Source organism: Danio rerio, chromosome 7 (assembly GCF_049306965.1).
Source record: "Danio rerio strain Tuebingen ecotype United States chromosome 7, GRCz12tu, whole genome shotgun sequence".
NCBI lineage: Eukaryota > Metazoa > Chordata > Actinopteri > Cypriniformes > Danionidae > Danio > Danio rerio.
The window spans coordinates 65,330,948-65,358,461 of NC_133182.1; the positions used below are offsets into that span (position 1 = coordinate 65,330,948).

At 35.9% G+C, this 27,514-nt stretch overlaps 2 protein-coding genes across 3 annotated transcripts in view; both read left to right on the forward strand.

Moving 5' to 3' along the window:
* The window catches only part of stim2b (stromal interaction molecule 2b), an 860,843-nt gene that overhangs the window by 702,516 nt on the left and 130,813 nt on the right, over positions 1 to 27,514 (forward strand). The window lies entirely within an intron of this gene.
* Positions 1 to 27,514, forward strand: part of tbc1d19 (TBC1 domain family, member 19) — a 64,199-nt gene that overhangs the window by 33,337 nt on the left and 3,348 nt on the right. The window contains 9 exon segments of the mRNA NM_200491.1: positions 3,137 to 3,211; positions 6,648 to 6,710; positions 8,480 to 8,564; positions 8,640 to 8,684; positions 13,639 to 13,671; positions 13,757 to 13,866; positions 13,970 to 14,061; positions 19,073 to 19,188; positions 19,794 to 19,864. Of these exon segments, the coding sequence (NP_956785.1) occupies positions 3,137 to 3,211; positions 6,648 to 6,710; positions 8,480 to 8,564; positions 8,640 to 8,684; positions 13,639 to 13,671; positions 13,757 to 13,866; positions 13,970 to 14,061; positions 19,073 to 19,188; positions 19,794 to 19,864 (690 nt within the window).

The following is a 27,514-nucleotide window of genomic DNA, read 5'->3' on the forward strand; positions in this document are numbered from 1 at the left end:
GTGCAAAGTGACAAGTGCCTCAAAGGTGTGTTGATTTAGTTAACCTAATCAGGATAAAAAAATTAAAAACACCAACAACATAAACCTTTTCCAAAGACTCACCCAATGCAGTTACATTAGGCCAATCCATACAAATTAGTTCACATACAAATTTGGTTATACAAATTATCTAAAGTTGCTAAATTGAGACTTACACTCGCCACTGTTGTGTTTAACCGAGTCAAAGCACACTTGTCCCCCTTGTGCCCCTTCCCCTCTCTCCCTCAGCCCGTATGCATACTGCATTTTTACCTTCAGAGCTGGAGCATGCTTCGTCCATCGATGATGTGACTGTACAGTTTAAGAGGAAGAGAAGCCCTCTCGCTCAACACATTGAAGCTTGCTTTAGTTGTATTGTTTTGTATGATTTTATAATATATTCATTTTGGATGCAGTGACACAGTAAAATCTTCTGCTGAACAGATTAACACACTTAAAAATAACCATAAAAGTCCTTGTGCTGCAAGTATTAGGAGGTTTCCTGAAGGCATCAGCTGACATGCAGTGAGGGGTTTGTGTCTTTAATAAACTATGACAGTTTGGGTTCATTAAAAATTAAGAATGATTAATAAATATATAAAACAGTCCCATAAAAGTGACATTGAGGGCCCTATCATACACCTGGCGCAATGTGGCAAGGGTCATTTTGAGGTGTTGCGCCACACTGTTTAAATAGCAAATGCATTTGCGCTCAAATGTGCGCCCATAGGCGTTCTGGTCTAAAAAAAGCAGGCGTGTTTTGGCGCGTTGCTATTTTGAGAAACTGTAAATAGTCTGTTCTTTAGACCAGAACAAAGTCGGTCTATTGCCTGGCTTACACACTACACACAAGATGTAGAGCAATACGCAAAGATCTTTACATATATATATATATATATATATATATATATATATATATATATAAGGATATATACAGGATATAATATAAATGATTAAAATAATTAAAATATTAAAATATTACAAAACATATTAATTTCTAGCCTACATGAAGATTTAAAGACCACTGCCTTACTTTCTTCATCTCGGGATGCTTTTTCAGTTCATTTAATTTGCTTTTGTATAATGTTATTATTATTAGCAGTAGTATTTATTATATCCATATTTATATTTGTTTTATTAAAATCAAGCTTAGATTTGTCCACCTGTCAAATTTTAAACCATATGGGGCATGGCAGGTGTATTTGGAAATAACTAATAGTATTATTAATACTATATTTATACTAGTATTTTAATAATAACTAAAGTATTTTGACCACACTTTGTTATTATTAATCATTTATTCGTTTGCCAGAAATTAGAACTGAATTTAGTAATAGTTTTGAAACAAATCTTTGCGCTTAACAAACGAAATTAATTATTTATAGGCTAATTGATGTCTGTGCGTAAAGGTTTCCCTATCCAAGAGAGCAAAAGCGAAAGTGAACTTACTTTACGTCGAAATGCGCTTTTGGCGCGACGCAGCTGGCTCTTAAAGGTAATGGGAGATGAGGCTCTAATTGGTTTATTCTCAAAACACACCTATAAGAAAATAAACTCAACCCTTTTAGACCATGCGCCATGGCGCAAAGCGGATTTTCCCGTCCTTAAATTAGCAAAAACGCATTCTGACACGCCCTGAAAGCGTTTGCGCCCAGCGCTTTGCGCCCTGCGCATGGACCGTCAAAATAGAGCCCTGAGTCTTCAGGCATGCTTTACACTCACACTACAGAGCTCAACTGAACCGTGCTCTGCCACACCTCTTCTAACTGTGCCAGGGCTGCCCAACTGAAGCACTCAATTTGGAGCACTAACACTTGCCAAACGAACCGGAAAACGCCTCCAGGCACTGTTCAGATAGCCTAGTTTGAGTGCACCCTTACTCATAATAGTTTGAAAAAGCAGAGTAATGGTTAATGAATCATTTAACCAATAACTGAGTAATTGTTATATACCACTTACATGGGTGGAGTAGTAGATGGTTGTTACTACAACAACACCATAATTTCACGGAGTCCAAATGACTCTTCTGTTTTAACCTGGAAAATCCATCTTTGTTCAATATTTAATCATTTAGATGTCTAATTAAATTCAAGATGGAACTTAGTAATTTGACAACATATAAAATACTCTAAATTCTGAATGTGAAAATTGAGTTATATACACTTTTTCCAACACATGATAATTGTGAATATATTTTACTTCATGAAGTCTACATGCAAAAACAGAGTTGCCTGTCAAAACTGGTATATGATATGTTTTTGGAGCCATGTAATACTCAAATTTAGCTTGTGTTGATTCCTTATTGTATTTTGAAAGCTCATATAGATTATTTCAAATTGGTATCTCGTTAGCCCATGAACATTTCTTGCTTGTTATCAAACTATTTCATAACTGTACAATTCAACATAACAATTTCATAACTGTAACAACAGAGGCGATTCAATCATAACTTAATGTTAAAACAGCTATTATAACATCATTTATCAATATGTGGCTCATTTTTGGATTCTCAAAAGCTATAGAAATTACAAATATAAAACAGGAAATGTGTTGGGGCCATTGTTTTTGTTTACATCCCTCAAAATGGTCTATTAACATTTTTTAATGATGCATGACATGTGAAAGACAGCATTTAGTAATCCTGCATAAAATGACCATTGAAACTATTCTCTTGCATTAAATCAAACTAATCTAATTTAAATTAAGTCAAAGTATTCTCTTACAATAAAACATATGAACATCTAAATAAATAAACAAACGGATTGCATAACATCTAACGACGGCTGATTTAAAGCATCTGGTCATAGTTGCCTGCAATGATGTCTTCCAGTACAATCTTTAGTGACATTTCATTTCTTACCCACACATTTTCAGGAGGAAATCCCATCAAGTGCATAAGAATATGATTGAGTGATTGAAAGCGCTCCTATTAATATGCTTCTTACAATAGCAGTTTAATAAGTTAATTGGTTCGTATAATTAGCTTAGTTATAATGAGTGGGGTGGCAGGATCTGTGCTTAGGTGCTTCTTTATCCATTATGTATTGGCTAATTAAATTCAGCTGACTGAGACGAATGAACTCCTTGTCAATTCTTTTGTTTTTATTTCATTAAACAGGACATAACACATTATGAACAGCTCAAAGCCAGAGTTATACACCATAACCTGCTGGTGGACAACCTAATATATAAGGTACATTTACTGTGCATTTTCTTTGTATGCTTCATTTGTTCTCTGAAAAATGTTCTTAAATAAGTTTGGAGATTTTTGAGAATCTTTCTCAAAGACGGGTCTTTTCAGGTTTTTTTTTAAATTGGTTTGGGACAATTTTCACTTTTTCTTTTGAAAAAGGCCCACCATTCCATCTCAGAGTTAGAAGGATGGAGAGGGTTGGGGCGAATGTCTTCAAAAAAGATCGTAATTTTTTATTTGACAAAACCTTTTTTTGTTTGTTAGTTTGTTTTACTGCTGAGCTACAAAAAAGCAAACTGAAGTGAATGAAATGTAAATAAATCTGATTTAAAAAATAATGTGACTCAACAGATATAGGATTATGCAGAAGACATCAGTGAGAAAATCAAGGCCAAAATTAGTGTAATTCTGTTATTAATGAGATTGTTTTTTTGTTTTTAATTGTAATTAGAAAAAAAACACTGTATTAGTTCATTTAAAGCAATGTTTTCGAGGCATTTTTAAATGTTATTAAATGAAATGGGAAATTAACCATGGCAACTATATTTACCTTCAGCCCACTGGCCTCAATCAAGTTTTGTTCTAGGCCCTTCAAAAGAAAAAGTTGGGCCACCCCTGGTTTAAAGTTTTGTGCTACGACATTTGAAAACTTTTTACCCACATAAAATATGAATACATAAATATCAAGCTTTTTTATATGCTTAACTGATAAAAAATTCTCACAGTATTTTGTTTGCAGTGGTATTATATATTTCAAAGCTTGCAAAGTCTATTGCTACATTGAAAAAACAAATTTTTTTAAATTGGTTTGGGACAATTTTCACAAGCAATAGGTGATTTTTCAAAACTCCTAATACACTACCTGACAAAAGTCTTGTTGCTTATATAAGTTATATAAGAACAACAAATAATCAAATAATAACTTGAATTCTAGTTGATCATTTAGTATCTAATATGAAATATAATATAATATATTATATAAAGTAGCTTATATGAAAGGAAAAGGCCTCTAGATTACGCTTGATTTTTAATGATTTCATTAGGACTGTAAAGTCTGACTTTGCTTAGACAAAAGTCTTGTAACTGAGCAGAAATAATGTCCAGTATAGAATATGAAGTCATGGTGCAGTGGAAACAGAATGAATATTGTGTCTGACTCTTATGAGCTTGGACTCGGAGGACTGCATCCATACATCTCTGCAATGATTCAAATCATTTATTAATAAAGTCATCTGGAATGGCAAAGAAAGAATTCTTGCAGGACTCCCAGTTCATCAAGATTATTTGTATTCATCTTCAGGGCCTCCTCCTTCATCTTACCCCAAACATGCTCAAAAATGTTCATGTCTGGTGACTGGGCTGGCCAATCCTGGGGCACTTTGACCTTGTTTGCTTTTAGGAACTTTGATGTTGAGGCTGAAGTATGAGAAGGAGCGCTATTCTGCTGAAGAATTTGCCCTTTCCTGTGTTTTGTAATGTAATGGGCAGCACAAATGTCTTGATTCCTCAGGCTGTTGATGTTGCCATCCACTCTGCAGATCTCTCGCAGGCCCCATACTGAATGTAACCCCAAAGCATGATTTCTCCTTCACCAAACTTGATTGATTTCTGTGAGAATCTTGGCTCCATGCGAGATCCAGTAGGTCTTCTGCAGTATTTGTGATGATTGGAATGCAGTTCAACAGATAATTCATCACTTTTTATTTAATTTTCCAAATGGTCAACTAAAAGTCAAATTATTATTTGTTGCTCTTACAACTGGGATCCGCCACAAGACTTTTGTCAGGTAGAGTACTCAGATGCTACTTCGTATAGTCATAAACAAAAAGGACCCTTTACTCTTTATGGTTTTTGTAACCAATAAAGCCAATTAATTGTAAGTACATTTATATAAATATTTGTAATTTTTATTTGTACAGTTAAAAAGTCATCAATGTACATATAATGTACACAATGCACGTAAATTGTGTATGTATGCATGTGGATCCTGGAAAAAAAACACACACACAAAAAAAATCCTTGTGTGTTTGCACACTTGGCAAATAAAGCTCATTCTGATTCTGCTTATATCACAACAAGTCATCAAAAACTGACTTTTTTTGTGTTCGTACAATACACAGAATCACAAATTAGAATGTTCACTACACAAAATAGGGTACATCTATAGAAATGTTTCATTCACAGTAACTGCTTTCAAAAAGCTGTTAGTATCAAACATTTGATTTAAATCTTTTATCTTTGAGTTTAATGCATTGTCTATCATTTAATTCAACGGATTTTAATGTTTGATCAATGAATCATTTAAAACACAGGTCTCAAACTGGGTTCCTGGAGGGCCGCAGCTCTGCACGGTTTTGCTCCAACCCTAATCAAACACACCTTATCACTTTGTACCACACCTTAGTACTAGTGACTAAGCAGGCGTGAGTTGGAGGTGGTTGGAGTTAAACTATGCAGAGTTGTGGCCCTCCAGGAATCCAGTTTGAGACCACTGATTTATTATGTCCATAAGCATTTTCAGCTTATTCAACGTCTGATAATTTGTACGTTACAAATGACTGCAAGAGCTTTAAGTCAGGAAATACCAATTACTTGATGTGTTTTGTTTAAAATGGAATTAAATGGTGGAATGAACTACAATGAAATCATGATATCAGGTTTGAAAGAATGACTATTGGTTTTAAAAAGTGATCAGTTGAAAGCAGAGATGCAAAAAGTAGGGCCTGCTGGCCAAAGTTGGCTCTTTGATTTGGCCCACCATTCCATCTCAGAGTGAGAAGGATGGAGAGGGTTGGGGCGAATGTCTTCAAAAGAGATCGTAATATTTGATCTGACAAAACCTTTTTTTGTTTGTTTGTTTGTTTTACTGCTGAGCTACAAAAAAAGCAAACTGAAGTAAATGAAATGTTGTAAATAAATCTGATTTAAAAAATAATGTGACTTAACAGATATAGGATTATGCAGAAGACATCAGTGAGAAAATCAAGGCCAAAATTAGTGTAATTCTGTTATTAATGAGATAGTTTTTTTTTTGTTTTTAATTGTAATTAGAAAAAAAACACTGTATTAGTTCATTTAAAGCAATGTTTTCTAGGCATTTTTAAATATTATTAAATGAAATGGGAAATTAACCATGGCAACTATATTTACCTTCAGCCCACTGGCCTCAATCAAGTTTGGTTCTTGGCCCTTCAAAAGAAAAAGTTGGGCCACCCCTGGTTTAAAGTTTTGTGCTACGACATTTGAAAACGTGTCTTTTTACCCACATAAAATTTGAATAGATAAATATCAAGCTTTTTTATATGCTTAACTGATAAAAAATTCTCACAGTATTTTGTTTGCAGTGGTATTATATATTTCAAAGCTTGCAAAGTCCTATTTTAGTAACTTTACTGCATGTGTTTCTAATTAAAATGTTTTTTTTTTCCTTCATTAGGACGTAAAACTTACCGCAAGTAATGACGATTACTACTTTGTGTTTGAGGATTACTTATATCAGGTGGGTGAACGCATGTCATTTACTCTGTAAACGTCTATGCTTCAATTCAGTCAGCTGATTACAGTCCTAAAAGTGATTTCATTGTCATAAAAGGAGAGCAGTTTCCCAAGTTATTTTGGACATGGCTTAGATAGATCTTTGCACACAGACTAAACTATCATGACCCATGCAAAACCAGGCTTTGGCTTCTTGTACCTAAAACTGGATACACACAAATAGGACTGGATTTTGTTTCCATCTCACAGATAGGGGGAATTCATGAGTCATTTCATGTTATTGGAGGATTATAAAATTTCCGCTGCTTGATGTTCATTTTCACCAAAAAAATCCTACTGCAGTTTAATTTGCGGGTTCATTTTTTTTTCTCCCATGAAATGGTATATATGAGCCCATTTTAAGATGACATCAGGGAAGAAGACACTTACTCTCTCCTAGCCTTAAATGGTTAGGAAATCATCTGCAATCATCTGAGAGGGAAGCATTTTAAGAGAGATTTCACTTTGCTGTTTTATTTGCTGGTGACGTATGGAAAACCATGAATTCTTCTCTTTGCATTCCTGGGTCAATTTTTCATTTAATATTGAAATTAATATTTAATACTTTATTTAATTATTTATTTAATAATTTTTAATTTTATCTGAAATCTGCAGCAGAAATGGCCAATGTTTTGAGCTTTACTAGAGCACATTGTGTCATCACTATGGAACAGTGCTGCGAGCTGGAGGTGTGAGATGATAAAAAGGCCTGGCTGCTTGTAAATATTGGTTTAGTGTGAACTCTGTGGGAAGTTCAAGAATTTCAGTCACCGGGAATTTTAAATATGATGACTACAGGTCAATTTTGTGAAATAATTGCTTATACAATAGGCTTCAATGTAGCAATAGCTGAATTTAACAAAGAAAATTGGCAGTGTGAGCACACCATCAGGTATACTACTGAGTGAGTGTACTGTAGGTGCACTAAACACTTATACTCAGCAGTCTACATGTGTTTTGCATACACAGAAAATTTCACAATATACACATTAAACTAACAAAACGTACATTTAAACTGACATTAAATCAATTAAGCTCACTTTAAACATTGTTAAAATTTGTTTAAACTTAAAAATAAGTTGTTAAAGTAATGTAAAAACATAAGTTGTCATGACTTTTTATTATATATATATATATATATATATATATATATATATATATATATATATATATATATTTTTTTTTTTTTTTTTTTTTTTTACAGTTTATAAGCCTAGATAAACTTAAAAATAAGGGAAAATTGTATCATTGTTGTAATCTCAATTCTAAATATTGTGGTCACTGAAATGCACCTATATTGGCCTGCAAATTATTAATCCCACATACAATGTAAGAGTCTCAGTGTAATTTTCCATGAGATTGAGGAAACAATGGGGTTTGAGGCTCATGTTATGCTAATTCCATGTACTGAACTCTTATTATTCTGCCATGCCTAGGTATATCCAGATTTATATAAAATGACCCCTTTAAAACAAATGAAGCAAACCAAGTTAATATTAATTATAGAAAGCAGGTTTTTAAAGATATCAGTTTTGAAGTGAATTACATTTAAGGAGAAAAATGTATAATAAAAGAAAAAAAAAATGACCTCAACAGCCTGAAGCTTCAAAGTGGCTCTTCAAGTGTAATTGTTCCAGGAAAATAAGCAATTTACCAAAGATATGACGTGTATTTAGCAATAATAATCTTTGTCTGTGTGTTTTGCCAATATTTTGCCAATATTTTCCCCAATAGGTCTTACTTTGTTTTTCTCGAGACACTGCAGTGCTGGAGCATTTCAACTACAACAGTGCATCGCCACCGAAATCTTGCATCCAAAGTAACATTTTAAAATGTTTATCTTTGTTGCAATCTCTTCTTTTGTTTCTTGTCTAAGAACTTGTCTTTTTCTCAGGCAAGTCTGGCTCCGAGCAGTGTGCTGTGGTTTACCCGCCAAATGGTGAGAAAGCAGCTTTTACAACATTTTCATGTCAGCAAGTCTCAGCATGCACTCTGTGGTCTTCATTTGTTAAATTCACTCAAATCTGTTGAAACTGGTGCCATTGTGTTTATTAGATGATTTATTAGTTTAGCAGTAGCATGATACACTTTTAAGAGTTCACACTTAGCTGATGATTGATTATAAAGCTTGTTTGGCATGCTGTCACGGTAGAGAGCCCTAAGCTCATACAATCCTCAAGCCTGGGGCTCCCTCCAAGTTCTCGGATGTGTATTACACCAGGGTCTGCCCTGTGTCCACCCCTGTCTTGCACACGGAGATTGCTGTCCTCCTGGCGAAGGGCGCAATCGAGCCAGTCCCTCCAGCCGAGATGAGGTATGGGCTTGTTTGTCTGTGCTTCATTGTACCCTAAAAGAGTGGTGGGTTATGACCAATTTTAGTTCTGCGTGTTTTGACCCACTGCCTTACAGCAGCCACTCAGATTGCTCATTCATAAGCATCCCCGGGGCATTCTTCTTCAGGATTATTCTGCAGCGATAGACCTGAAGGACACGTATGTTCATGTCTCCATTTTTCTGCGGTTGCGTGCAAGGATTGAGCATGGTAGTACAAAGTCCTCCCTTCCGGTCACTTCCTGTCCCCACACATTTTCAGCAAGCTTGCAGAGGATGCCCTAATGCCTCTTCCGCTCATGGGTATCCGCATACTCAATTATCTCGATGACTGGCTTTTTATATTTGATTGTGCACCAGGATAGGGTGCTCCGACACCTCGACCTGTTAGGGTTTCGGGTTAATCAAGAAAAGAGAAGGCTCACCCCCATGCAGAGCATCTCTTTCCTCGGGTTGAAGCTGGACTTGATCATCATGATGGTGCGCCTTGGCAGAGCTGATGCTGATCAGTCTGAAAGAGTTTGACAGGAAAACTGTGGTACCTTTGATATTATTTCAGAGGGTCCTGGGGCATATGGTATCCGCAGCAGCTGTCACGCTGCTCCTGTTGCTCCATAGGCGACGGATTCAGCATCGGCTTCACTATCAGGTCCCCAGATGCGCATGGCACGTGGACAAGCCCCGGGTGACTGCACTCTGCTGCACGTCCCCTTAGCCTCTGGATGGACTCTGTATTTCTACAGACCTGTGTGCCTCTAGAGCAAATGTCCAGGCTGGGGGGCCGTGTGTTGCAGGCATGCAGCTGTGGGTCTATGGAAGGAACCTGGTTGCATTGGTATTTTAATTGCCTGGAGCTGTTGGCAGTGTGTCTTGGCTGCGCCGGTGCTAGAGGGGAAACACGTGCTGGTCAGGACAGACAGCATGGTGACAATGACGTATATGAACCGCATGGGGGTTATCCGCTCTCGCTGCATGTCTCAGCTCGCTTGCCGTCTGCTCCTCCGGAGTCATAATCAATGTGTCCCATTCTTCCCCGACGAGCTCAACTGTGCAGCTGATGAACTCTTATGGCAGTTTCGCCTGAGAAAATGGAGACTCCACTACCGGCTGTCCAGCTGTTGTGGTTGCATTCTGGTGCACTGGCTAACACAGTCGACCCCAGGGCGTGCGTAAATACGCATTTTTCTCCAGTGAGCCTACTTGTACAGAAACTGTGTAAAGTCAGGGAGCAGGCGAGGACCAGGTCTGTTTATTGTGCCTCTCTGGCTCAATCGGAACTGTATTTCAGCTTTCTCCTTGTGACGGCCCCTCCCTGGCATATCCCCTTAAAGAAGCACCTTTTTCTCTGGGACAGGCACCATTTGGCACCCACGCCCTGATCTCTGGAACCTCACATGTGCGGTGGACTTAGGTGATCTACCGGTTCGGTGGTTAACACCGTCACTCAGGCTAGAGAGCACCCTCTATGAGGCATGCCTACACCCTAAAGTAGAGTCTATTTGCTGTGTGGTGTACTTCTCTCCGAGAAGCACCCCGGACATGCCAGATCAGTGCAATGCTATCCTCCCTCAGGAGCTAAGGCTGTCCAATCCACACTGAAAGGTTGGCGTTTCAATCATTCCTGCTCTAAGGACATGGGGATGGTAGCGCGTTCGGAAAGTATCGTCTCATCATCCAGTTCCCAGAGGCGTGAGACATAGATAATTATCTATCCTGTCCCTCTCTCATACCCACTTTGAGATCTTTCTTAGGAGAGGTCTGCTCGATCAGTTTGACACATTATATTTAAGATTTCTGTCCAGGTAGATAGCACTGCTGGTCATGTTAACATCAGTCAAAAGTGGCAGGTATCTGGAGGCATTTTCAGTCAGCGAAGTGTGCCAGCAATTCAGGCCGACCTACTCTCTCTAGGTGTCCTTGGTTCCTACAGTGCGTATTTTTTTTTAGACTACGTAGTGAACCTGCAAGTGCTGCCCACAGAGGAGGCACACCCAGCCCCTTTCCTTGCTGTGTCCCAGCCACGGTATAGTCCCCCCCGTCTTAGGGGGGCCCGTGTCTTCCTTCCCCGCTAACCATCCTTCATATGTGTTCTTGCCCTTCTCAGGGTTAGTCCATAAGTCTGCTTGCCACCGGTCTTCCCTTTCTGGGCAGCAGGTAGGCCTCTGCAGCTTGCTCTCTATCGGGACTGCACACTTTCCTAATGTACTGTTGTATCTTAAATTTCTAGAATTAACTTAGTATATATTTACGTTTCCTCAAAAAATATATCTAAGCCTGTAAAGCTTCTCAGGTAAGTAAGGTAAGTTAGGGCCAGGGGGCAAGTCGGAGGGCTGCGACTCTGGTGATGTTGGTGTGCTCACGCCGTAGCAAGGTTCAATCGCTGTGGAGTTTTCCATAAATTTTCCATAAAATTTTTTTTGTTTTGATTTAGTTTTGTGTTGATTTTTGTTTTGATTTGTTGTTTTTTCTTTGTGTTGTTTTAATTTAGTTTTGTGTTGATTTGTTTTCTTTTTTATTGTGTTTTGTTTTGTTTTTTGTTTCGATTTTGTTGTGTTAATTATAGTTTTGTTTTTGTTTTAATATTGTTTTATGTTGATTTTTGTCTTGGGTTGATTTTTGATTTGTTTTTGATCTTTATTTATTTTGTTTTGTGTTTTTTTTGTTTTTGTTTTGAATTGATCTGATTTGTTGTTTTGTTTTGCATTGTTTTGATTTTGTGTTGTGATGTTTTGAATTAATTTGTGTTGCTTTTTGTAATTTGTGTTATTTTCATTTGTTTTCATTTTTTGTGTTGATTTGTTTTGTTTTCATTTGTGTTTTTTTTTTTTTTTTTTTTATTAGAATATGCAAAAAATCATACAAATACAAGAAAACGTCAACAAATAACAAATACAAAGCAACGAAACAAAAACAAAACAAAAACAACAACAATATAGTCATGTACTGGTATGTGCGTGAGTGTGTGTGTGTGTGTGTGTGAGTGTGTGTATGCATGTAAAGGTAACTTGGTGGACAGGTCAGAGTACATACATAAGGAACAATAACAGTCAATAAATGAAGCAAGTGTCACAGATATCGATAAAACATATAGAAAGAAACCAGTCAGAGGTAGGGAGTAACAACAATGCTTATTAATGTATGATAGTAAAAATTAGAGTAAAAAGAAAGAAAGGACAACAGTAATAACTGACAACAATAATAATAAATCACAAGTGCTACACAAACTACTACTACAAAAAATTACTTATATTACAACTACTACTGCTTCTACTACAGCCACAACCACTACTACTACTACTACTACTACAATGTCTACTAATACTGATACTACTACAACGACTACCACTACTGATACTACTATAGTGTTTGCTACAACTAATACAACAACGTCTAATGCTACTACTACTACTACTACTATTACCACTACTACTACTACTACAATCACTTCTACTACATCTACATCAACAACATCTACTACTGATATTACTACACCAACAACGACTACTACTACTACTGTAACTACCACACCATTACTACTTCTGCTACTACTTACATGAACTACTACTTCAAAAATCTCCGTAACAATTACTCAATAACAATCGATACTATTACACTGTCTACTACTTCAACTACAACTACTACTACTACTACTACAACTACTACCGCTACAACTACAACAACTGCAACCTTAATAATGATAATGGTATAAATACTTGTAATAATGATAATGGAAAGATAACAGGACAAGTCAGAACAGTAATAATAATAATAATAATGATTTCAAAAAATAAAAGTAATACCATTTATGACAAAGGTGTCGAGGAGAGGGGAGGATGGGAAATCAGGGAGAGGACAAGTAATAATAATAAATAATAATAATAATAATAATAACAAATAATAATAGTAGTAAGTAGTAAGTTTGAAGGGGAGATAGAGGAAAAGAGAAAATAAACTAATGATAATAAACAAAAATTAATAAAATACTTATAATAAAAATAAAATAAAAACAGAAAAGGGGAGGAGTAGAAGAAAAAAAAAAGAAACAATAAGAGAGAAGAAAAAAAATAAAGTTCAGCAAACAAAGCAACGAGAATAAGCCAAAAAAAAAAAAAGAAAAGGAAAAAGAATAATAATAATAAAAACTGAATAAATAAAAAAGAAAACACGATATCAATGCTAATTATTAATTATACAATTCCACATGGAAGAATAATATTAAAGATATGTATGATAGATTATTACTGTAATTTGATAACTATAATATACTCATGCTGGGAATAATACTAATAATAATGATAATAATAAAAATAACAACAGCTGTAACAATAAATTGAGAAGTTTTCATTTGTGTTTTGATTTTGTTTTGAATTGATTTGATTTGTTATATTGTTCTGTGATGTTTCGATTTTTGTTTTGTGTTGATTTGTTTTGATTTGATTTGATTTTATTTTGGGTTTTGTTTTGTTTTGTGATACACTGTGAAAACAAGATGGTAAATTTCAGTGGGGTTAATCCTAATAAATAAATTCAAAATAAATTCTAAACAGTTTTCTGTCTTATAGGTGTCATCCCATTCCATGGCTTCTCAATGTATGGTAGGTATAAAGAAATGCATGCCATCAAATATATCAATATGCTTTCTAAATAAACATGCATTTGTCTTGTCATTCTGTGCTGCAGTGGCTCCTCTGTGTTTTTTATATAACGAGCCATCTAAGCTGTACAGTGTGTTTAGGGAGATGTATATTCGCTACTTCTTCAGACTACACTCCATCTCCTCACATCCATCTGTAAGTATCTGTGTGCGATGAAACATGATTGATTGTCGTTGTGTCAGTTGGCTTAGAGATTTGATGAGAGAAAACTCATCAACCCTGTGTTTGTGTTTGTTAGGGTATAGTGTCTCTATGCTTGCAGTTTGAGAGGTTACTACAGGCTCATCTTCCTCAGCTTTTCTACCATCTACGAGAGATCGGAGCCCAGCCGTAAGTTGACATTGCAGATTACACTATTAATTAAATTAATAATTTGTATTTTTAAGCACATCTTTTATGATATACAGTTGAAGGCAAAGTTTTTAGCCCTCCTGTGAAGTATTTTAAAAGTGTTGTTTAACAGAGCAAGGACATTTTTCACAGCATTTTCATATTTGATGTTCTATTTTTGTTGGAATGAAAGCAGATTTATTTATTTTTATTTTTTTATAAAGTAAGGTCTATTATATTAACCCCTAAAGCAATTATTATTTTTGATTGGCTACATAATAAACAACTGTAGTCCAATGACATAATTAACCTAATCTGCTTGGTTACCCATTTAAGCCTTCAACCTAAGTTAAGCCTTTAAATGGCAGTTTAAGATAAATACTACTTCGATATATTGTAGAATATTATGTATTGTCATCATGGCAAAGACAAAATAAATAAGCTATTAAAACTATATGTTAACAAATGTGTTGAAAAAATCTTTGAAACATTTAAAAAATAATACAAATTTCACAGAAGGCCTATTAACTTTGCCTTCAACTGTATTAAAAGACATTTTTTGCTTCATACACTTCCATTTAATGCTGTTTGAGTATGAAAAAGATCTGCATATCATGTTGCAAAACAGACAGTAAATGCCAAAGGGAGTTATGTATTGATGTATTCAGTAAATCAGTAAGCACTGTTTTCAAGCTTTCTTAAATGCCTTGATTGTTGTTCTGAGGTTTTTTTTATTATCTAGAAGCATACCACATCAGTCCCATTAATAATAAGCTAATTCTACTCAGTAACCATAAGCAACTCCTTAGCAATGGGTTGAAAATCACCCGCAACACTATAGAAATTGGAAATGTGAACAAGCATGTGACATTTATTCTGTTATTATTGTGTTGTATTAACCCTTTAACAGAGATCATAACTCAAACTTTCCTCTAAGTCACAGGTGTCAGAGTTTGAAGCAGGGTTGGAACTAAACTGTGCAATGCTGTGGCTCTCCAGAAACCCTAAATCAATGGTCTCAAACTCAATTCCTGGAGGGTCGCAACTCTGTATAGTTTAGCTCCAACCAGCTACAACTCACACCTGCTTAATAGTCTCTAATAGTCTTTGCCCTAAATCAGGGGTGTCCAAACTTGGTCCCAAAAGAGCCAGTGTTCTAATAAGTTTAGCTCCAACTTGCTTCAACACACCTGCATGAAGTTTCTAGTGAATCTAATAAGAGCTTGATTAGCTGATTCAGGTGTATTTGATTAGGGTTGGAGCTAAACTCAGACACCAGCCCTCCAGGCAATTTGTCCAAAGAAATTGGGCAAAAACATGCAAGCTAAAGGTTGAATGTGCTTTATCGGATTGTTTATTGGCTATAATCATACAACACTTATGTTACTTGAGATTCCAGCTAAATGCCTCTAACTTCTAAGCAACTCCTAAATATGTTAAATTCTTGTTGATACTTGAATCATAATTTATCCTTTTTGTATGCTTAAATATTCTTTCATTCAAAACTTTTGTTATCTTAAATTACAGCTGATGTTAAAGAGATAATTCACCAAAAAATGAAAAATTGGCTCACCATTTACTCACTCTCAAGTGGTTACAAACCTTTGTGTTCTTTTTCTGTTGAGCACTAAAGAAGATATTTTGAAAAATGTTAGAAACCAGTAACCATTGAACACCATTGCAGCAAAAACAAATACAATGTTCAGCTTTCCAACATTTTTCAAAATAACTTACTTTTTGTTAAACAAAAAGACACTCAAACTATACTTTTAAAGAGATCGTTTCCCCAAAACTGACAATTTACTGCAGGGTCTTGAAAAAAACTTTTTTGGCCTTAAAAGGTCTTAAATTCACAGGAAATATTGTGTTGTATGTCTTAAAGGGCCATGCAATTCCCCTCTTTTGGTCTGCCTCAGATAAAAAAAAAATACATCAAAATGAGCATGGAGCACTGCGAGCAGAAGCAGGAGTGGGCGTGGCCAGCAGAGCATGGGTGAAAGTAGTTGTCAGTTGGTTCACAAAATGAGACATAAACTAAGGAGACCCATGATTTTATAGTTTAATATATCAAGCAAACTTGATTAATGTAACCATTTAGAAGAAAACGGCATGTTTTACTGTTGATTTTAGACCTAGGGCGCCGCCATTTTGTGTCTGACGTCATGGAGATGGTTCGGTTAACTCGGCTGAACAGATACAGTGGAAGAAAAGGACTAAACACGGAGACTGCAAAGCCTAATTTAACACAATGCTTTAAGTTGTGGGCATGGAAAAATTGTGCAAATAGAAACATCAGATGTGTGTCTAATATAAAAACATATATAATTATTATATTACACTACTAGCTTTGCTGTATCGGCCCGGACAGCATCGCGAAGAAAAACATGCAACAAACCCATGGGTCATGGAAACAAGCACATAGGACCCTTCATGAACAGCTAAATACTGTGGGCCGTATGCAGAGTCTGTGGACACGGTCACACCCAGTCATTAGCAGCATAAAACCACAGAAATTCTTCGACAATAACTCGATATGAAATGTATTTTATAACATCCTCATTTTGATAGACGTCTTCAAACATTTAGCCCAAATGCTCCGGAGAGACATAAAACATAAATTTTTCGCTAGGCTATATGACATTTAATATATTTTTGCCCTATATTTAAGGATGTTGTATGTTATTGGGTGATCTTAAGTAAGGGAATGTGTTAAGTATTTCAGCACATAAAAGCAAGGAATAAAATATAGCCTATATTTCGTTGAGCTCAGCAGCTATCCATTAATAAAGCTATTCATGTATTTAAAATTTCATTTTTTTTATTTTACCACATCATTTAAAAACATAAACACTTGTTTGAGGACACAGAATACATTTTGTATTTTCTGTTTTCCCCAATGAGTTTGTAAAGTGGCACTGCCAGGACTGACAGAAAAAAGGTCGCCTAGTTTCTGCTTTCATTCACCCAAAAAATGCTCTGTTTGCACCATTTGATTAATATCACCATATCCAAATACTTTATAAATAATATTTCAAACGTTCTCCTGTGTTTATTGTTTTTAGAAAATTTCTAAAACCTTTTTTTGTAAAGGCTTTGTAAAATGAAAGTTTAATAGCTTATAGCTTTAAAACGGTTTGGTTTATGTATTGTATATACCTACGTTGTTATAGCTAGCTTTTGTTTTTTTTTATATTGGTTTACTTATTTAATGTGATTTTATTATATCCGCTTTTGTAATTCTTACAACTATTTCAATATATCAAGATATGAGTCTACAAAAGTGGACATGTAATTTGTAAAGTTTAATGCCTTTCTGTTGTATTCATAATTTATAAATAAAAAATAAATAAAAAAACAGAAAAAGCCGGTCCTGGCATCAACAGAGCTGTGAAGCGAGCGCTCTTTTGCCCGGTCTCACATTCACACACAGCCATCTAAACGCGCATGCATGACGCATAAACACACCTTTTAAACTTGACAAAACTCTCGACAACCTTTACTGTCTGCTGTGACTTTAATATGGTGTAAAGATTATTATGCGTTTTTGAAACATCAAGGAGGACGCAGCAAAGAAAAGTCACTTATAAATTATAACTTTATTATTTTATGCAACAACCTTACATTTAAAAGGAAAACATAAGGACGATCATTGGCAAAATGACTCCAAGCCTATAAGGCTATAGTTATTCTTTCCCTTATTTATTTATTTGTTTGCAGCATGTACTCGTGTGCGATCGGGATACTAGTGTAATGACGGCATGCCATCTTTACCAGACTCAGACTAAGTCCGCCTCTCCTTTTACTCTGCCCCGAAGCCCCAGCTGGCCTTTTTTGGCCCAAGGTATTCGGCGGGCCAAAAAAGGCCAGCCGCTGGCCCCAAGAAAACCCTGCTTTGGCCCGATCAGGCCCTAGAAGTGGCAGTGAAAACACGACTGGCCTTGGCTTGCTGTCTTTAGGCGCGATAGTGGAAACGCAGCCATTGGTTCTCACAGCTTGGCAGGTCTGCTTTGCCTTCGGAAAGCACATGCTCTAATGAATAATTAAGAAGCAGGGTCTTCACGTCATCACTCCACTAGCAGATTCACGATACACCACCGATTTTGATCTCGCCCCAAAAATTATTTTAAAACCAGAAGATGAAATAAGCTGACAAAAGCTCCAAATTATCCAGTTTCCCCCACAATTAAAGCTAACAGGTGCTAACATTGTCTTAAATGTTGCTCAACACACACAAATCTGATAAAATCTCAAAATAAGTACTTCAAGGTTTTTTTGAACCTGTAAATCATTTTAAATTGTTCTTAAATTTCCTATATGTTCACGTAAAGCTATACCACATTTGACCAGCACCTAACCAATCACTAACAATATATTTCAATAGAAGTTTTAAGAAACATTTATTTATTAACTATATATACTTATTAATAAGGTTTAATTATCTTCTTTACAATAACATTTGTTTTGAATGTTTTTTTAAGGGTTTTACTTTAAAAAAAATATAATAATAATTAGCGTTTAGCCTTGTATAAATCTGAAATTTCATTCATTATGGTCTTAAAAGTCTTAAATTTGACTTGATAAAACCCTGTCACCCTCAAGTTATTTCAAATCTTTATGAGTTTCTTATGTTGAACACAAAGATATTTTGAAGAAAGCTTTAACCATTGACTTCCAAAGTTTTTGTTTTTCCCTACTATGGAAGTAAATTGTTACAGCTTTCTTTAAAATATATTCTTTCATGTTCAACAGAAGAAAGAAACTCATACAGGTTTAAAACACGTAAAGGCTGAGTAAATGATGACAGAATTTTCATTTTTGGGTGAACTATCCCTTTAAGAATGGTTATGATATTATAGCACTGCAGCGTCATCTAGCGGCTGAACTATGCACATACAGTTCTACACGAGTAATTAGCAGCAAGTAATAATTATTTATTATTAAGGGTTTACATCTAATTTGTGTATGTTTTGGTGAGTGTTTCTCACCATGTCTGTTTCTTTCTGTGTGTTAGGTTACGTATTGCTTTCAAATGGATAGTCAGAGCCTTCTCAGGATACCTGTCCACTGACCAGCTCCTGTTGTTATGGGATCGTATCTTAGGATACAATTCCTTGGAGATTGTAGCCGGTAGGTTGACATTTCCATAATATGTGACCTTTTGTTAGCTATTGTGAACATGAAACATATAATTTGCAGCCATTTCTCTGTTTTAGTTACAGTATAACCACTGTTTGTTTCTCAATGGATACATAGTTTAAAGGGATAGTTCAACCAAAAATGAAAATTATGTTATCATTTACTCTCCCTTCTCTTGTTTCAAACCTTTATAAGTTTCTTTCTTCTGTTGAGCACAAAAGAAGATATTTTGAAGAACGCTAGAAACCTGTAACCATCGACTTCCATAGTAGGGAAAACAAATACTATGGAAGTCAATAGTTATAGGTTTTACTTTCTTCAAAAAATCTTCTTTTGTTTTTAACAGAGAAAAAAAACCATAAAGGTTTGGGACCACTTGATGAACAGTAAATGGTGAATAAATTTTCACTTTTAGGTGAGCAATCCCTTTAATCGCTGTTCTCAACACACTTGAATCTCTTTTTAATTTACCTTCATTTTGAAAACGTGACCTTTTATGCTTGTCTCATTTGATCTTAGTTTATCTTAAATAATAATGGCCAGTCAGTCTTATGCATATACCCAGTTTCTTGGATGTCTTTCCCTCTTTTTTTTAGTCCTGGCCACTGCTGTCTTTGCCTTCAGAGCCGAAAACCTAATGGAAGTGACATCACTGGCATCAGCTGAGGTCTCTACTTGCAAGAGTGTGTGTGTGTGTGTGTGTGTGTGTGTGTTTGCGAGTGTTTAGGGATACATAAATAGCGTCTTCCCTGCCAGCCAACACTAGTAACCCAGTCCACCCAAGGCACATGTTTTAGAATTGCTGGGATAACCACTTTTAAATGTGGACCAAGTCCCCCACACCCTACTTTTAAAGTGTTTAGACTATGTGATGTCAAATGTGATGGGAACCTTAGCATGACAGTTGCCTGTCGACACTGTTTGTGTGCTTGAGTGTGTGTATGTGTGTGCATAACCGTTTAAAGGTCATTACTTGAAGACATATTACATGTGTGATACATGATTAATTTGATTTAACAATGCATTTGTAGTGGAAAATTGTTTCCAGGATTCTTTTGTTTATAAATGCAAATATCTAGGTCATAGGTGGGCACTTATTGTGGAAATGATTGAGGTCACTTGGTAAATGTTAAAACAGTGTTTTAACTCCCACAAAATGATAGTGTATATTAGAAGTTGATAATATTAGATAATGCATTAATTAAGAGAAAAAATAACAATGAGGAATATGTTATTCCAACTGTATGCATACACACACACACACACACACACACACACACACACACACACATATATATAGTGCTCAGCGTAATTCAGTACAGCCCATTTTGAAAATGAATATTTTTCTCCAATTTTTTTTTGTGAATTTGGCAATGTATTTTGGTAAAATTTAAAGAAAACAGATTTATTAAACAAATATATTTATTACAATAATTTTTTTTAGTTAACAAACATATTTAGAAATTGAAAGATAATACACGTAAAATCAAGCAAAATATTGCAAAAAAAAACTTATTACATTATTATACATTTGGGTGTGCTAGTTTTTCGAGCGTAATCATAGGTTGTTTTGTTAGATAGGTTCCAGATTTGGCTTCAGTACTGACTTATATATAGTATATAGTATAGTACTTATATACGTATACGTATATACGTATATATATATATATTCAAATACAGTTGAAGTCAGAATTATTGGCCTCCCTTAGATATTCTTTTTTTTTTTTTAAATATTTCCCAAATGATGTTTAACAGAGCAAAGAAACCTTCACAGTATGTCTGATAATATTTTTTAGTTTTAAAGAACAAACCATCATTATACAATAACTTGCCTATTTACCCTAACTTGCCTAGTTAACCTAATATACCTAGTATATATATATATATATATATATATATATATATATATATATATATATATATATATATATATATATATATATATATAGACTATGACAGCATTTATTAGACTTTGTTATTTGCTCATGTTCGTTCACAGTGCATATTAATTATCAAAATTAATTATCATATTAATTGTCAAAACTAACCTTAATCAAGTCGTTTTATAGTTAGTCCATGTTAAAGGGATAGTTTATCCAAAAATGACAATTCTGTAATTTACTTTGTCCATAACTATTTGAGGTTTTTTTCCTCTGTTAACACAAAAGAAGATATTTTGAAGAATGTTGCAAAATGGTAACCATATTTGTTTTTTCTTCTATTTAAGTCAATGGTTACAGATTTTCAGCTTTCTCCATAACATCTTCTTTTGTGATCAACAGAAGAAAGAAACTCATAAAGCTTTGGAACCACTTGAAGGGGAGTAAATAATAAGGAAATCACCACTGTTGCTATGACAATTCATTCATTTATTTTCCTTCAGCTTAGTTCCTTTATTCATCTGGGGTCGCCACAGCGGAATGAACTGCCAACTTATCCAGCATATGTTTTACACAGCGGATGACCTTTCAGCTGCAACCCAGAACTGGGAAACACCCATACACACTCATTCACACACTCGCACTCATACAGCCAATTTAGTTTATTTAATTCACCTATAGTGCATGTGTTTGGACTGTGGGGGAAACCGGAGCACCCAGACGAAACCCACGCCAACATGGGAAGAACATGCAAACTCCACAAAGAAATGCCAACTGACCCTGTCGGGACTCAAACCAGCATCCTTCTTGCTGTGAGGCAACAGTGCTAGCCACTGAGACACCATGTTGCTCTGCCATGACAATGTAACACGATATTCCCTAAACATTTCCTCTGGAATCCATGCAATCAGGAATTTCAAGTGAGGCTGCAAGTTGTTTGCACATCAGCAGAAGCTGCTTTTTCAAAAGTAACTTAGATTATACTTTCATTATGTACATATTACACACATTTAATAATAAAAGCTATAAATATATTACACTCTTCAAAAAAAGTGCCCTATGAGTTACATTGGAAGTGCTTACAGAAAAGAAAGAGAGAGAAGTCTAAATTATTTGATACTTTACTGCAAGGCAGGGGAATGATTCTGATTACTTGATAAACCTTCTAATGTGTGCTATGATTTTTTTCATGAAGTGCAGATCTAAAAGCAGTTCCAGGCAGGTCTTGACCTAAGAACCATATCATAAATCATTTATTTTATTTTAAATGTCTATAGGGTGCCACAGTGAAGCAGTGGGTAGCACTTGCCTCACAGCAAGAAGGTCACTGATTCAAACCTCGACTGGGCCAGTTTGTGTTTCTGTGTGGAGTTTGCATGTTCTCCTTGTGTTGGTGTGGGTTTCCTCTGGGTGCTCCCCCACAGTCCAAATGCATGCACTATTGGTGAATTGAATAAGCTAAATTGTCTGTAGTGTATGTGTGTGAATGCAAGAGTGTATGAGTGTTTCCCAGTGTTGGGTTGCAGCTGGAGGAGCATCTGCTGGGAACAAAATATGCTGGATAAGTCGGCGGTTCATTCCCTAATGGTGACCGCTGATTAATAAAGGGACTAAGCCGAAAAAAATACTGCAATAGACCACAAGAACGACAACAACAACAAAGACGATAAGCAACCAAATAAGCAAACAAACAGTAGGACACAAAGTCTACACTAAATCCTGACTAAAATATTTTCCCTCCAAAATGTTATTTATGTAAAAGTAGCGTTCAGCGTTTCCTCAAGAAAGCGCTTCTCGCATACCAACGTGGCCACATTTAGTGCAAACAGACTTGCACAAACATGAAAACATGAGCACATTTTCAATGTTATCAGTAAAATAGCTTTGCAATTGAAAAGCTTTAATAAATCAGTCATGGAGATAAGAGTCAGGCATTCAAAACCGCAATGGGGACAACTGTTATTTGTGAACACTCACAATAACAAAATATTGTCATTTTAGTAAGATAAAGAAACAAACTGTGTGTGGTCTGTTCTTTCTGTTGAATACTCAGTTAGCTGGATTTGATTACTGATGGTTTGACACAATTCTGGATAGTTTTGTTTTTGTTGTCATTGCAACAGGTCTGTAAGCTCAGACCTACTCGGAAGCAGGCCTATGTACCAGGATTATGTTGTGTCGCTCAAGCAAAGGTGATACTAATTAAGGATGTCCCAATCATGTTTTCTTTGCCCTCGAGTCTAAATCATTTGATTTAGAGTACCTACCGATACTGAAACCCATTTTGATACTTCCAAGATGTTCCTTATTTTTTATTTAATTCACTTTATTTTAACATTCAACAACTCTATTAACAAACAGAGCACTTTTGTGAGGTAGCTTGAACACTCACGTATTAAATAACATAATTTCTTCACTTTTGAACTTTAGTGCAACAGTAAATATATATATATATATATAAAAAGTCTAATATGAAAACAAACAGCATCTCAACTTAAAATACCCGGCAGGCAATCCCAAGTTTACTTATCTTACAGTTTGTTTTGGCAATGTTGTTGCAGACATACTTGCACTTTCTGCTTCAAGCTGCTTCTGTGTTACTTTGTCGGCATTTAAGCAGTAGCGTCTCCGCAACAAACTGATGTCATGCCACATCCTTTACTGTTTCTGTGTGAAGTCAAGAAAGAGGTCTAACTTTAACGACCGCATAACTATAGATATGTTCAAAAACAATGATATATTCGAGTCCTGATCAAGAGGTAACTTCCGATTGAGTCTGAAACCCGATTTAAGATCACATGATCGGATCTGTACATCCCCAATACTAATAGGATGTACCAACTGCTGATATTTGCTTACTTTGTGGACTCATGGGTGTGCTGGTGTAGAAAAGAGGTGTGTTAAGGTGCATTGTTGGCACGTTGCTATTTTGAGGAACTAAAATAGACTGCTCAATAAACCGACTGAAAGCAGGTCTAAAGTCCAGCGCAGAGCACGTTAGTTGTGGGCCTCGCTTACACATTACTTAATACACACAGGATGTACAGCAATACGCAAATATCTTTACAAATAAAAAAGAATTAAAAGGATGAAAGGATATATATATATATATATATATATATATATATATATATATATATATATATATATATATATATATATATATATATATATTATTTTCTACATAAATATAAAAACCACTTCATGCCTTTTTCATCTTGGGGGGCTTTTTTCAGTTAATTCATGACATCATGCTTTTGTATAATGTTATTATTATTAGTAGTAGTATTCATTATATGCATATTTATATTTGTTTTATTAAAACCAAGCTTAGATTTGTTCACCTGTCAGGTTTTGGACCATATGGGGCACAGCATGTGTGTTTGGAAATAACTCAGTTTTTTGACCACACTTCGTTATTTTTGTTCATTTATTTGTTTGCTGGAATTTACAAGTGAATTTAGAAATATTTTTGAAGCAAATCTTTGTGCTTAACAAATGAAAATAATTATGTAGGCTAATGGATGTCTTCAGTGGAGTGTACAACACTGTTTCCTTACTCCACGAAAGAGAAAGCAAAAGTAAAGGCATATCACAGGAGGCTCGTTCTTTATCCTCACCTAAGGTTTTTATCCAGGATATCCACGTACATGGCCGCATTTATCTTTTCCTCTATTGCAACCAGTTGTCCTGTCCCTGCAGCTGAAATACACCCCCACATCATGATGCTGCCACCATCATGCTTCACTGTTGGGACTGTAATGGACAGGTGATGAGCAATGCCTGGTTTTCTGCACATATACCGCTTAGAATTAAGAACAAAGAGTTCTGTCTTAGTCTCATCAGACCAAAGAATCTTATTTCTCACCATCTTGGAGTCCTTCAGGTGGGCTTTCATGTGTCTTGCACTGACGAAAGACTTATACTGGGCCACTCTGCCATAAAGCCTGGTGGAGGGCTGCAGTGATGGTTGACTTATTACAACTTTCTCCCATCTCCCAACTGCATCTCTGGAGCGCAGCCACAGTGATCTTTGGGTTCTTCTTACCTCCTTTACAGGTTCTGATCATCCCAAACTTAAAAGCATTATAGAGGCTACTGTGCTCTTAGGAACCTTTTTTTTTGGTGTAAACTTGCCAGATCTGTGCCTTTCCAGAGTTCTGTCTCTGTTTCTGGCAGTTCCTTTGACCTCATGATTCTCATTTGCTCTGACATGCATTGTGAGCTGTAAGGTCTTATATAGAGAGACAGGCGAGTAGCTTTTCTAATCAGTATAATCAAACACAGATAAACTCAAATGAAGGTGTAAAACCATCTCAAGGATGATCAGAGAAATGGAGTTAAACATATGAGTGTCACAGCAAAAGGTTTGAATACTTAAGATCACGTGATATTTCAGTTTTTAAATTTTTAATAAATCAGCAAAAATATCAACAATTCTGTCAATATGGGGTGCTGTTTGTACATTATTTGGGAAAAATAACCTTTCAAATGATTTTAGCAAATGGTTATAATATAACAAAGAGTGAAAAAAAAATTAGGGAGTCTGAATACTTTCTGTATCCCACTGTATGTGGAAAGATACTGCATATCACGTGCAAACCCAGATGTTTTTATCTGATTCGCAAACTAGTTTGAAGAACCAAATTAGTCAGAGGTCAGTTATCATGATTAAAAGATCCAAACCATCTTAAACCATTTAACTGAGGCAGGAAGAGAGGGCCTTTGGTTTGAGTGAAGTTCTAAATGAAGGTGATTTATTGACCTCATTCTTTGCTTACGAGTGGGCGCAGCCATTCCAATCTTTTTGGCTCGAGTCTTCCGGTCTCATTCACTTCCCTTCATTTTCTTATTGTATGATTCTGCTTTGTCTGTATAATCATGCAAACATTTGTTTGTTGATCAAGTAGTTTGACCTGTTTCTGTCATTTTATTATTCCTAGTCAGTTCTCCCATAGGCAACTGAAAACCGAAAGCTCTAAAACAATCGCAAAAATAAGCACACTTCCACATTGAGGAATGTGGTCAGTATGACAAGAGTGGACGTGAAATTTTGTGTATTCCTCAGGCTTTCTGGGTACCTGCCGTCTGCTTTGCAAGCCCACTGATTCTGATTTACTAACTCCACTGTATGGTTTGTTTGTCTGCCAAATTGCATTAACACTGGTCAGATTGCCCGTCAATCCAACTCTCTTCAACAGGCTGTGCTACTTTAAATTAATACATGATTAAATAATGAACACCCCAGACAGTACTAGTCACTTTACTTGATGTCAATTAAAAGGATGCTTTCACATCCAACTTCGTGATTGACAGCTGTAGTAAAAGTGCATCTGAGCTGCTTTCATTAAATCTGGCTGTAACCCGCAGTGACGCACGAGCCCGGGCCCCAAGACGCTGCGAAGATGCTGCCGGACAGTATCTGCTTGCTTATGCACCACCTGGCCCCTACCGGGGAAAGTATCATAACACGTTGTATTTTTAGCCCCCAGGCTTGGTCATGAAACCTTAGATGAGATGTGCTAACCTGATAGGGGCCTCTAAATTTATTTGCTTCCAACTCCATAACCACTGAAGCTTGAGAACGCTTAATTCCTTGTGAAGGTCCCACCCAAACGGCTCCTGCAAGGCGTATGCACTCTTAGCACCTTCAAAGCTCTTGAGGCGCATCAGTGCAGGTTCCCCAAGAGTTAAATATTTAGGTTTTACGATTTTAAATCTATTCATCTGATCTCTGGGTATGGTGGGAGCACTTTTAGCTTAGCTTAGCATTGATTATCAGATTAGACCAATATCATCTTACTCAGAAATTTTAAAATAAAGAGTTTTGGTTATTTTCCTATTTAAAGCTGGACTCTTCTGTAGTTACAACTGATGGTGTAAGACTGACATAAAGTTGCTATTTTTTTAGGCTCATATGGCTAGGAAATGACTATACTCTCATTCTAGTTTATTAATAAAATAACTCTGCTTGCCCCTGATATGACATTACCTAGTTAAGGACTATATTCAGTTGCTGCATGATATTAGTCATGGTAGGGCAGCAAAGTTCCTTAATTATTATGTCAGAATGAGAGTATTGCTCCTAGTTACACTCACCGGCCGCTTTAATAGGTACACCTGCCCAACGCACATTACTAATTAGCCAATCATATGGCAGCAACTCAATGCATTTAGGCATGTAGGCTGCTGCAATTCAAAGCGAGCATCAGAATGGGGAAGAAAGGTAATATAATGGACTTTGAACGTGACATGGTTGTTGATGCTAAATGGGCTGGTCTGAGTATTTCAGAAAATGCTGATCTACTGGGATTTTTAGGCACAACCATCTCTAGGGTTTACAGAGAATGGTCTGAAAAAGGGAAAATATCCAGTGAGCGTTCTGGGGGTGCAAATGCCTTGTTGATGCCAGAGGTCAGAGGAGAATGGCCAGACTG